General features: G+C 40.1%; 1 protein-coding gene and 1 pseudogene across 1 annotated transcript in view; one reads left to right on the forward strand and one right to left on the reverse strand.

The window, feature by feature from the left end:
* Window positions 1-717: 717 nt before the first annotated feature.
* The window catches only part of LOC115733118, a 146,363-nt pseudogene continuing 133,280 nt past the window's right edge, over window positions 718-13,800 (reverse strand).
* The window catches only part of LOC115732618 (disease resistance protein L6-like), a 32,308-nt gene continuing 25,224 nt past the window's right edge, over window positions 6,717-13,800 (forward strand). The window contains exons 1-5 of the mRNA XM_048285187.1: window positions 6,717-7,296; window positions 7,967-9,071; window positions 9,227-9,517; window positions 9,604-11,244; window positions 12,600-12,645. Of these exons, the coding sequence (XP_048141144.1) occupies window positions 6,722-7,296; window positions 7,967-9,071; window positions 9,227-9,517; window positions 9,604-11,244; window positions 12,600-12,644 (3,657 nt within the window). The 5' untranslated portion in view covers window positions 6,717-6,721 and the 3' untranslated portion in view covers window position 12,645. The remainder of the gene's footprint in view (window positions 7,297-7,966; window positions 9,072-9,226; window positions 9,518-9,603; window positions 11,245-12,599; window positions 12,646-13,800) is intronic.

Below are 13,800 nucleotides of genomic sequence, written 5' to 3' on the forward strand. Positions count from 1 at the left end.
TATTCGTTTAGTCAATGTTATAACCAATACAAACAATTATTTTTAAAAAAATACTTTTCAAATCATTCATTTTTCGCGAAACAAACAAAACCTTAACTGTGCTCTACTCTCCAGGCGTCTATACTAGAGACAGATGCTATACTGTAAAATTAAGTTCATAGCATATAGGAACATACCAAATAATATCTAACAAATGGAATCAGCTTTCCCATTCTTTCACTCTACGTGAACAGATCATGATGCACGTACCCTACAGAGAAAACGCAGCTTCAAAGACATAAAAGCCCAAGGAACACATTCAACCATATGTCGAGGGAACCGTCGGAAGAGAAACTCTCATGTGAAGAAAAAAATGATGCTTGGATTCTATTATGCAAATGCCAAAAGTGCACAGACAGACCTTGAGCAAACAATCAAACAAATGTGGGTTCTCTTATGTACATTTTGTTCAAGAAACATCTCCATAGAGCTCACAAAATGCCTCCAGAAGATGAAAAAAAGACCGACTCGGGGGGTGCCTACTGATCCTATGCCAACACCTTCAGCACCTCGTTAACAGGTGAGAAAAACGCCTACTGATCCTATACTAAGATCTTCAGTTAGAGGTTTAAGGGGGTAAAAGAAAAAATGGTGAACTAGATCTTCCACCAGTGAGGACTATTTCAAGCTGTTACTGATCTAAATGTGCTGAGGCCTGTCAAGAATCATTGTGATGCATCATTGCATTGACATCAGTGTGCGAACTCTCTTTTGGCGCTCTGCTTTTTTAGCGCCTGATGTCTTCTTAAGCCTCCTTAGGTCATTTATTACGAGTCTCTTGACCGTGTTGATCTCATTCAGAAGCTTCCTCGGGGGTGGGAGGAACTCTGACTCGCCAAGACGAGACTGGTTGATAATGTCGCGCAATATCTTCGGCACTTTGCCTACAGAATCCGGGCCAGGTTTTTCTGCAACTGCTGGACCAGGGTTTTATAGAGAAACGCCATGCTCGAGTGGAGCACGCGTGCGTGGATCAGAAGATTCATTGATGCTCAGTTCAGTGGTTGCCAGACTATCTGCTTGATGTCCTTCAGTTTCTAAGAGTCGAGCCCTTCTCCTTTCATGTGCCTGAATTTAAGAGAAGATATTAGACCAGCACCCACATAATGTACATAACTGTGCAGGATATGCATCCACAGAGCAGTCAAGCAAAAGTCCTGAAGTGGTATCAATTGCATAATGAAGTATAAACTGTGAAATCATGATCCAAAACGACGAGAAAGGACGCCATTGAAGAGAAAGAAAAGGACGATAAATTAGTGCAAACAGATGTAGAGTTGTGACTATGATATGCAGAGTTTAATTACTTCAAGCAACTGCAGAGAAAGAAGGGAACAAAGCCATGACATTGGTAATGAGCAGATCCCAAAAGTTTACCACGCTGATTGGTAATGGAAACCAAATAAACATTACCAAACACTTCACAGTTCTCATCAATCTTGCAACTCAACACAAGTGCTGCAACATTGAATTACGAGTGGCAAAGACGCTCATAGACGTATACGACGGCATTTCATTGCCAATTAGCCTAGATTCGCATAATGCTCTGCAGACATGGAGATAAATCGTCCAGAGTTTACATCAGACAGAGCCAAATTTATATGCTAATCCTATACAGAATGGAAGCAATAATCCCCTCAACTAGCTTGCTGACCGAATCAGTGATTAGTCTATCAATAGAACGAAACTAGACATGAAAAATTGAAGTGTAAAGCGCCACTCAACACCGGAAAACATGCAGGAGCCGTACTTAATTCTAGAAACTTTAATCAAAACCAGACACATTGATTTAGCAACTACTACTCTGAAGAGCATCGTTACCCTCCAAACAGATGTAATATCTGTCCTCGGGTACCAAGAAGGCAAAACACTGTTGTCTTGACGCCCCCCCGGCCTCTCCTCGTGTTACTGGCCAAGGGCGTATTCTCTATTCCCACCAACGGAGCCGCAAACATACTCCTACCAGGGGCGCTCGCATTTCTTGGAGTCCCCAAAACGCCCCTCCCAACTGCACCGCCACTGCCCAATCCCACCGGCGCCCGTGCTACCTCGACTCCAGCCGTTCGCGACGCCACCGTGGGTTCGAAGAGATTCGAACTCCACTCCGGTTCGTCTAAAAACACTCCGAGCATGCCCGCCACATCGACCGCTCTCACAAGCCTGCCTCTCGATGTCGGCGACATCACAAAGCTCCTTCTTTCGAGAGAACGAAACCCACACTATTAGAAGACAACCATTACATACAGAAATCCAATCTTAACGAAAAGCGAAAACCCAGTTTGGGTCGTCACATACCTTGAGAGAGATGGAACTTGAGAGGGGTCGAGGATGGCATTCGAGGAGGGTGGGGTTTTCGCTGAAGTGGGTGTCGATTCTGGAAAGTGAAATCAGAAGAAAGTTTCAGTCTTTTTCCAGTTTGAAGCTCCATCTAAATTGTCTTCGTTTCTGGGAATTAAAATTGAAAGTTCAAAATTTCGAGCCGTTTGCGAGCTTCTTCGAACTATAAAGAAGAAGAAGAAGAAGAAGAAGAAGTGGTTTCGAGTCTTGAAAAAGTTGCCACGACATCGCTCCGAAGACTCGTGCCCCGCGTGCTAACCCTGGAGGCATCGAACGAATTTGGTTCCCCAAATGACATGGCTCAATTTTCCTGTCCTTTCCTTCCACAAGAAATCGCCAAAAAAAAAAAAGCTAAATTTCGCATAGGGGTAATTAAGAGAAAAGGACATAACGGTCTTTTGGCGTTGGTCGATCGAGAACTTAAAAGAGTAATGTTTTAAATGGATTCGTTCGTATGTGATAATTCGGCACATGAAATACGACTTTTTTTTTTTCGCATAGAATATTTGGTCATTTGTCAAAAAGTTATTTTCAATTTTTGAACTGTCCCTACCGCCAGCTTGAGATCCGATTGGAGATTCAATTCCGTGTTGGGCCTATCCAAATTGACGATTACGACACAGTTGCTTCACATGGACCGGATGTTTGAAAAAAAAAGGAAAAAAAAAAAAACCGCTCCATCGCCGTTATTCTTCTCATTTTGCTTCCTCTATGGACAGTGAGGGTGAAATTGTGTTCTCCATGCATTCTCTCTCGCCTTCTCATTCTTCTTCTTCTTCTTCTTCTTCAATTTCGTCAAGATCTATCTATATCTCCTATCCTCCCAAAAGAAAATGCAGTTCTCCGGAACTTGCTACAATTCTTGAATGAGCTTCCTAGGGCTTCAAATCAATGTTAATTTTTGTTAGGCACTTGAGTATAGAAGTCGAACTTCTAGTATTACAAAAAAATCAAGTTCATTTGTGAGTATGGTCATTCTTTTGTCAAGATTCGATATTTAGTCTTTGGTCAATGAATTTCTAGTAATGTACAGCAACTAAGATATATATAAAAGCAGTTTTTTTTTGGGTCGACATGTATATAAACAGTGATTGTTTGTCACGCCTAGCTACGTAATATAAGCTGGTGAAGGAGTCAACAAGGCTCGAGCGTTCCACTTCATGAAAGTTTGCTAGTTAGGGTTTTTGTTTCCCTTTTGTCGATTGTGGTTCAACTCTCAAATTCCCCCCTTCCTAATACTGAATGCTTCCCCGACCGGGAGAATTGATGAACTCGGGGCTCGTTCGCTTGAGGATTGGCTGGATTGGGCGAACTCGCTTCTAGGCACAAAGTCGTTTGTCGTACTACATTTTAGAAGCAATGTTGATCATGTGCCTCCCATGGGTTAATTATTTTATATTAAGACACTAATGAGACTGAATCTATAAAATGATTGAATGCACGAGTGGACTTAAAGTTACGTTGAGAAAGTCCACGCTTGCCGGAGAGAAATTCGATACTTTATGGTATGACAAAACTATGACAAGAACATTGTTAATATTGACCACAATTCGTCTTACACCTATGGAAGCAGTAGGTCAAGGATCTGATATCGGTCAGCAACAGCAGCAAGATTATTTGAGAAGACAATTTTGCGGGAAAAAGACGATAGGAGCTTTGGATGGAGAAAGGGAGACTGGACATGAAAATTTTTGTCGTTTATCCAATTTTTGCAAGCGATATAAGCGGTAAGCTTTAAGAAAAAAATGTTCTTCAGATTATTCATTTTTCGAACGGAGCCTCAAGTTGCATTGGGATGGCACAAAGAATGACAAACCGGTAATGCATAAGAACAGGTACTTTTTATTGGGGAAACATTGTCTAAAAAATCTTAAACCTATTATACGGCGGCCAATTTAGTTTAAATCTTTCACTTATGGCAATTTAATTCTAAATATTTTGATGTTTTTTTAATTTACTCATGTTGAGACCTGGTTTTGGTCATTCGAAATCGATATTTTCTTATAAAATATAGAAGGCTCAAAGTAGCGCATGCAACAAAAAAAAAAGACAAAATCGATAAACATGCAATTTATATGAATAAATTAAGTTACAAGTTTTGTTGGTATTATTATTATTTTTTAGTATAAAAAATTTTATTATTAAAAAATAAATAAATAGATAATATAAAAAGTTCGAAAAAAAAAGTCGGACGGGATCGGTTTGCGCTCAGCCCACGCGAACCGGCCGGCCCTTTTCTGTTTTTCTTCCCTGGCCTTTTCTCTTCCTGTCCTTTCTCGGCCCAGCCAGTTTCCCTTTCCTCCTTCTTTTCTTTTGTGCACAGCCCGGCCCAATCGGCCATCTCTCCCTCTCTCCCTCACAAGCACGAGCATGACCGGAAACAGATCGCATAACTGTTGATATACATTTGTAAGGGAGAAAAACAAGTGGATAAATGATAAGAAACATCCGATAAATTAATATAAATTACATAATGTCAATAAGTAACTCAAAACGAGAGTGAAAAACAAATATCAGTTGGTAAGTTAATCGGAATAAGTCGGTACTTCATTAAAATAAATATATCTTTGCATTAATTTATTTTCCATCCTTACCGACACTTTAGATTACGTTAGCTACATTTCGGTGAGGGCGTGGAGGCCCTCACTCAGACGAGATGAGGGCGCGGAGGTCCTTGCCAACTAGGATTTTTTATATATATATATATATATATATATATATATATATATATATATATAAACAAAGAAGAAAATGAAAAAGATATAAAAAATTAAAAAAATTAAAATATTATTAAAAATGTTCCTTGATCATGCCATATAGGATGGCCAGCATCCGTATCAGCGATTTCCTGTCGAAATTGGTCGGATAAAATTAATTGGCACAAATGCAAAAAGTTTAGAACTCAATAGGCAAAAATGAAATGGTTATGACCGAACCGGCATAACCGTATCATGTTTAGGACTGTTTTGGTAACTTTCTAGAATGGCGATGGACGACTCATTGGGGTAAATTTTAGTTTAACGTGAGTTGCAATATTGGGAATGTGCAGTTTTATTTCTTATAATTGGTTAAGCAAAATGTACTAGCAAAAGAATAAATACGTGTCTTTCAAATATGGCAACCAAACAAAAGAAAAGTATCCACATATTCTTCATTTCCTTTGTACTAAACTTGGCCTTAGGGCAATCCTTGAACTGATGTGTGAAGCATTGAGGAATCTGTGTCCGATAGGACTAGCAGTGTCTTATTATGACATTTCTTGCATACAAAGCTAGGCATAAAGGGAGTAAAAGAAGGACATCAAAGTTAAGAGAGGGAGTTTCGAACAACTTTACGTTACTTTTTTTTTTTTTGTCTTGTCTTACTTTTGTCGGCCATTTAGCCTGAGATCTTTCTCATTTTGGGTGAGTATTACACACAGCAAGTTGCTTCAGGACGGCGATTTAGCAGAGATGTTTTCTTCTTCTTTTTTTGCTTTTCTCAAGAAGATTTTTTTTTTTGTTTCCTTTTTTATCAACAAAGCAGAAACTGAAAGGAGAAGAAAGAAATACAATAATGACTTCAAAAATCGAATTTTCTCTAATAATCGTCTAGTAATACCTGTCATCAGAAGTAGGCAAGCACCTAAATGATATAATCCGTACATGCGACTTTCATCGAATACGGCTTTTTCACGTAATTTTACATGTGTCTATCGGATGGAGTATGAAATTCCATTTATGCACTTGAAATCGATTATCATTTTTCCTTCCTTCCCTTTCTCGGATTGAAAATCCTGTATTCTATATATCCATGCGATTAAGTTATTAGATTTAGGAAATAGTGTAAAATAGGAAAAAAAAGTGCTTGGAATTAATGTTATTTGATTGGACCGGTTTTATAAAAAAGTGAAGGCATTTCAGCTTATCTGAATTTATGTTGACAAGATAAACAAAAGGAAAAAGGAAGAAAAAGATAAAACTATTCTAACTATAGGAAAGGTGAGTGGGAAGGGAACATAATCAATTGTACCTTTATGAAAGGTGGTCGGAGGCTCCACTGGAGATCCTATGATCTCCCTGCATTATGATGAGATGACTCTCTGTGCAAAACGGGGACCTATTTACCTTCCAATTTCTTAATTTTCATTCATACTTATCTCAGTTTTATTCCCTCTAATTCGTTTATAGTCCATGCATAGTAAAAGTATGGAAAAAGTCGATTCTTTACGTACTGGTGAATTAAAGACTATCGATATTCTTTACGCGATTTCCTTGAAAGTATGTGTTGATGTTGACGAGGCCACATTCTCCATTGAAAACATCGGGTCAGTCTTAGTAGCGGCAAAGGCCTAACGAAGGATCTCATGCCATCTTCAGGCGCACCCTCCACACACACAGAAGGAGAGAGAGAGAGAGAGATCTGTTCAGTAGAACAAATTTATGCTATGGCGAGCTCAGATGCAAGCACGTCGTCGGGAAGCGAGTACCAAGTGTTCCTAAGCTTTAGAAGACCCGACACTGGCGTCGGATTCACCGACTTTCTCTTCCACAGCTTGATCGACGCTGGAGTACATGTCTTTCGAGACGATGAAGAGCTCCGTGTTGGTGAAAGGATCGATGGATCGCTCCAACGAGCGATCGACAACTCCAAGATCTACATACCCGTCTTCTCTCGGACATATGCTTCGAGCCAATGGTGCCTTCGTGAGCTCGCGCAGATCGTGGCAAATACTTCCAAATCGGAAGGTAAAAAAGAGATCCTACCCATTTTCTTCGACGTGGAACCTGACGATGTTAAGCTGAAAACCCTTTTGTATCGCGATGCCATACTCAATTTGGAACGCGAGAAGAAGTTGAGCAATGAGCAAGTAGATGCATGGAGAGAGGCTCTCATGGAGGTTGATGCTATAAAGGGGTGGGAAGTGAAGAAGTACAAAGGGTAAGCTAATTACTTTCCAGATTGTTTCCTCATTTTTCCTTTTAACACTGGATCATAGAAATAAAGAATTCCAGTATGGTATAATAGCTATGCTACTATAGTATTACCAAATTGAAAAAAACTATGCTACATTAGTAGAAAAAAATGGGAAACTGCTTAGCGAGGTCATCCTGTGTAGTGGGTGAATGATGATATAATGGCTAGGTAGCTAAAATAGTATTAGATTGTGGACAGTGGGAGGAAAAAGAATGGGATAATGAAATGACATGTGCATTCCCATCTAATTATTTAATTTTGCAATACGTTAAACATTTCTCCTCTTGAGTACTCCATCTCCAACTTTTGTAATTGTCGGTCTAGCATAAATCCGGAAATATCAATTCCAACTGCATAAGTACTTATACATCTATTTTTCGCAAACGTTATCAATGTTATTCCAAGATTGCTAATCTCATGTTGGAACCAAGTCATACTCCGGGTGATGACATGGTGCACCCATTGTTAAATTGCATAAAAGTATGTTTGGTGTGACGTTAATGTCCAATATGCACTTTTGGAAGATCACTTCCAGATTAAAGGTCCCATTAGTTGTCCGAATATTTTGTAGCTTATCTGGTCTTTGAATAACATCATTTTTTTCCCTCGTTAAAATGGTTTTCCATTGTGGCAGCTACGGTGACGTGATTAAATTGATCGTTGAGGAGGTCGTGCAAAAGCTGAAGACAAAACATAGATCTGTGACTGAACATTTAGTTGGAATTGATGATCGAGTTGCAGCACTAACCGAATTGTTAGACGTCGGCTCTGACGGTGTGCGGCTCATTGGAATTCATGGCATGGGGGGTATCGGTAAAACGACTCTTGCCAAAGTTGTATTTAACCAGCTTTCTTCTAATTTTGGAAAGTGTTGTTGTTTCATGGAAGACGTTCGAGCGAAGTCATTAAGAACCGATGGCTTAATTGAGTTACAAAAGAAGTTATTGTCCCAAATCGGTCATCCTACGGAAACAAGAAGCATTGACGAAATTGATTATGGAACAAAGAGGATTGAAGAAGTACTTAGCAATAAAAAAGTCCTCATTGCACTCGATGATGTTGCTAACTTGGAGCAAGTAGAGAAATTAGTTGGAAGGAGTACTTTGAATTCAGGATCTAGAATATTGATTACAACTAGAAATAAAGATATTTTGCGGATCAATAGACCAAACTACCAAATCTCAGAATATGAAATGGAGGTGATGAGTAGTGATCATGCGCTCGAGCTTTTCAGTAGGCATGCATTTAATAGTGACTCCCAATCAGATGATTACAAGGATCTTTCGGGGAAAATCGTAGCTGCGATCGGGAGACTTCCATTGGCTCTTGAAGTAATTGGTTCGTTCCTCCGTGGTAAAGGGCAAGACATATGGAGAGAGACATCGGAGAAGTTAAGCAAAGCACCTCACGATGATGTTTTTGAAAAGTTGAAGATCAGCTATGATGCCTTAAGTTACCAGCAACAACAAATTTTCCTCGATATTGCATGCTTTTTCATTGGTGAGCCTACGACATATGCAATCTACATGTGGAAAGATTGTGATTTTTTCCCGGATGCTGGAGTTGGCGTCCTCATTAGCATGTCATTGGTAAAGATCGTGGAAAATACGTTTTGGATGCACGATCAACTCGGAGATCTTGGAAGAGAAATCGTTCATCGTCAAAATCCAATAAATCCTGAAGAGCGGAGTAGGATATGGATTGACAAGGAGGTCCTCGAAGCAATAAGAACAAAGGAGGTAACGTTCCTAAGAGAAAACTAATAGTTTCTCTTACCAAAAAATCCTCTATGCTGCACTAGGATACTGTTGTCTCTTTCTTCGTTTTCCTATTGTTACCATTTTCCTCTAAAACAAAATACTGGATATCCCTCATTTATTGCTCTCATTTGCAGATGAAGAACAACGTCCAAGCATTGACTCTTGACTTACGCAAAAGTGATAATAAGACAATCACAAGTGAGGAGATAGGAAGGTTTCAACATCTACGGTACCTCGGATTGAGTGGGGGAACCTTTCGCGGTAACTTAGCAATGAGCCTTACCAATATGAGCTGGATTTTTTGGAGTAGTCCTCCTCGTCGGTTGTTTTTCAAGCCAACCAATATGCGCTTAAATAATGTGGTAGTTCTTGAATTTTCACGCAATGCCTTCATAGATGATTCGAAACTACAGAGCTTAACCAAGGTGAGTAATTTGCTTCTTACTATTCTACTTTCTTTGAATGTAATATCTGACTATTCATCCATTGAATATCGTATTTATTTTGACAGAGGGCAAGAAAATTGAAAGTTCTTTCTCTTGAATATTGCCACAACATAAAGAGAATGCCGGACTTCTCCGGATGCCCGAATTTAGAGAGGCTTAATTTCAATGGATGTTCCAATTTAAGGAAACTTGATGGCTCTATTGGGACGTTGAATTCCTTGATTGAACCGAAGATTAGGTCGTGCTATTCTCTTGAAGATTTGCCCGAAGAAATCGGGAACCTAGTGAATCTGAAGCACTTCTCGGTCGAGGAGTGTCCAATGAAGAAACTACCAGATTCCATATGGAAGTTGAAATCATTATGTGAGTTGCACTTTCACAACCACGATACTAGAGTACGTTCGGCAAATTCATGGGAGATACCTAGTGCAGTAACGCTTGAGAATCTAGAAGTGCTTCGAATCCATAGTCACAATTTAAAAGGTCGACTTCCTTCGGCAATCGGAAATTTGCCCTTTCTAAGAGTCTTACGCTTGTTACGCACTTGCATCAATGAAGTTCCAGAGACAGTTAGTATGCTTCCTTGTCTGCAAACGCTCGAGCTAATAGATTGTGATGAGATTCAAGAGCTGCCGACGCTTCCTCCAAGTTTAAACAATCTACGAGTGTCATCTAAATCATTGCTGGTAGTCCCGCACCTCTCGAATCCGACTAATTTGGTTATGTTGGACCTTGATGGTGGCTCTTGTTGGAAACAGGGAGGTAAAATTTGCAATGGTGATTTAGTGGGAATGGGGAAGTTATCCAAACCGAACAAGTTGAAATTGCAACATCTCAATGTCCCTGCTCCGGCTGAGTTGGCTTCCCTTTCTCAGTTAAAGGAACTTTGTTTGTTTGGTTTGGACCTGCGAACGCTCACGCAACTTCCATCGTCTCTGTTAGAGTTACAGCTGTATAAACTCAATTCAACCGTCTCACTCTCATCCGGATTAGAAAACTTGTCAAGTTTACAGCTCATATCGTCTCAAGTGCAAGAAATTCAACTCAGCGGGCATCAACTTCACAACTTAACAGAGTTGATTTTGAGTGGCGGTTATTATCATACCTTGGAGAGACTCGGGCTATCAAACTTGAGGAAGCTCAAAATCGTCTGGGTATCAAATTGCCCAAAGCTTGTTGAGATCAAATTTGTTGGAGCGTTTGAATCATTAGACGATTTAAGTATCCAGGATTGTGAGTCCTTGGGAAGGTTAGGGTACGCGGGTGAAGCAGAGTCCATTGATGAATTGACTATGGAGGAAGGGAGACTAATTCTTCTGTCGAGGGTATTATGTAAGTTGAGAAGGTTCGAGCTTGCTTGTTGCCCAAAGATACTCCAAATTCAAGTACTCGGCACGTCAGAATTGTGGAAAGAATTTTGGGTAAGGGGTTGTCGTTCTTTGCAAAGTGTACGGGGTTTATCAAACTCAAAGAAGCTTGAGAAGTTACACATCTGGAACTGCGATGGTTTACGAGTTGTCGAGGGCCTTGACGAGTTAGAGGCTTTGAATGACTTGTTCATTCAGAATCGCCCATCATTGGAAAGGTGGATTGATGTATCAAATACCAAATTGCCAAATGATTGCCGCATCGAGATCCCCGACGTCAGCCACCGTAGATCTAAGACATATTTCGAAGGCACCGTTCAATCTTACAAGCGTTATAAGGTGAGTTAGAACCTTCTCCTTTCTTTATTTCTATGTCCCTTTTTCTCTCTCGATGGATGCGGCAACGATGGCCTAATTCTCCCCCCGTCCGCTTAGTCCCACCTCTATATCAACAATTTTTGTATAATTATCAATGTTTGATATTTCCGTGAAATTATCAGCCTAAATTAAAGTGAAGGGAACATTTTTAGGGAAAATCGAGGCTCTTGACACAAAAGGTCTACCTCTGTATGTAGATAAGTCGAAAGGCCAATTCACAATCTATGGACGAATGGGCGAGACGGAAATGGGTTTCCTTCTACTGCATGCCATTGTGGTCGCTCCATCATGAATGTTGAGTGCTTTCTTAAACTGCCCAATATTGAGATAAGATTGGTGATATGTAGGACTTCGGGTGAATACACACTAAAAGAATCGATGACTTACTAACACAGGTCATAAACATTTTCCTACGAGAGGCAGGCATTCCTGTAACAAAGTTTTACTTACGGTAGTAGATAAATTGGAATATTTTGCTTAAGTTTATTTTGATGGTAACTTTGGCACAAATGTTGGCATGAAACAGATGACATAATACAAAGAAGAGCAAACAATATTCGTCAGTTTTAGGAGATGTATCCATTAAAATTCGATCCGACTCCATAAGGAACATCTTTGCTTGCAAGTTATTTTCTGGAATCAAACCCATTTCTCGTTCTTGTGGAAGATTTGCACTTTGATTTCGTATGTTTATTTTTCTTTTTTTCTTTTTTTATTTCTTTAGCTGTTTATCATCGCAATAATGATAGGTGTCAAGAGGAAACATGAATCTGTCCATTTTTCGGGATCTCATTGCCTACAAAAAATTTGCATGTTGAATCTTCTTTATTTGTTATAGAATGGATGTAACTGGTGCTAAACTATTCTAATAGGAGTTGCATTGCCTCCTATTTGTCTGAATATGGCGATTATGATGTTGCTTGTCTTATTGTACATGGCATGAAGTTTGTATCTTAGGTACTTAATGCTGGGCATTAACATCATTGATCAAGTAGTATTCAAATCAAAACCAGGTCGATTGCCAGTCGTGAATTGTTTGCATTTGGTAGCACGAGAAATTGAACTCGTGTTGTACATAATCCGCATGCACGAATGTGTTCCTTAATCTTTAAGCACGCTCCGTGGAGTTTATACGGCTATCCAATATGACATTGCTTCGATTTGTTGATGTGGATTCTTTTTCGTACTTCGACCACAACTTCTTATACAATGTACCCTAACTCAGTATATCCTTTCTTGGAATCGAATATGTTTCTAATTTTAACAGGTTACTCATTTCTTGAATTTTTCTCGATATTGCTCGTGATTTTTTTCAGGAGTCACGCTTTCCTCGGACGTGTACGTGTTTTAGAAGCCTATAAGGTTTTGAAGACAGCTCATGTCACATGTAAGCATGCGCGGGAGTTCACCAAGTTTTGAAACCGGGATCAGTGACAGATTTCTTACTCCGCTCTGTGTGGCGATTCACATAAATCGTCTCTCAATCCACAAATTCCAGAAGCTTCTCTACCACTGGTGGACGCCGGAATCCACCATCTCCGATCACGAGCATTTACCGTCATTTGCCACCGGAGTTGCAGATCCACAGAACTGAGAACCATCCACACGGAACAGAAGCTGGAAGCTGGAACCATTCACCGGAGTTGCTGACTAATTTTCTGAGGCCAGTCCCGAGCAACCACCGTGACATCGCCAGTTGACCATTTCGAAGTCGCGCCCCGCCAATAACAGCTCGTGACAGAAGCACTCAGGGTCCGTTCGAAGCTCCTTCGCCGGTGAGTCGCGCCCCACCAATCAATTCGCTCTGTTTTCGGCTGATATTTCCGAAGCACTTGGGGTCCGTTCGAAGCTCCTTCGCCGGCATCGTCACTGGCGACACTTCCATGATTTCCTATTTCTAGTCCAATCACAGTTCGTGACTGGCAATTGCGCTTTACCTTCATATGCTCTGCTCTCAGCTATTCTTGGAGGAACAAAAAAAAAAGGCGGAGAAGTGTAATTAAGACTTATGTGAAATCGTCTCTGATTAATGATTTACTGATGCTCTGAACTCATTTTGACGCTGTTGTGATAGCTTGGATTGGAATAGACGCTTCAATGTTGCAGTTAGATCTCTTGTCTGAATTGATCACCCTATGTTTGATGAAATGCCTGGATCGGATCAGCATCAATATAGCTTCGAATCTGACTGAGTTCATCTTGTCTGCTTAAATGGTTCACTGTACTAGTTGTGTTGGTAGCGCAAATCTAATTGATATGAACCTTTGAGTCATTACCGATAACCACGGCCTTGATACGGTTTTCAACGCTTTATGTAATCATCTCGATTCTGCGAAGTTAGGTGAAAGTGTTGATGTACTCAATTAAAAGACTTGTTGATTGCTGCTGACTCATTCATTAGGAGTATATTGAGGCGAGAATGATAGCGCACGCCAGTTTACCGTGTTCTGTACTTTGTGTGTATCCATGGTGGCCAGGGAGTGGACTCCGAAAGATGAAAAAGAAAAAAAAAAAAAC

This window comes from Rhodamnia argentea, chromosome 9, assembly GCF_020921035.1.
Source record: "Rhodamnia argentea isolate NSW1041297 chromosome 9, ASM2092103v1, whole genome shotgun sequence".
NCBI lineage: Eukaryota > Viridiplantae > Streptophyta > Magnoliopsida > Myrtales > Myrtaceae > Rhodamnia > Rhodamnia argentea.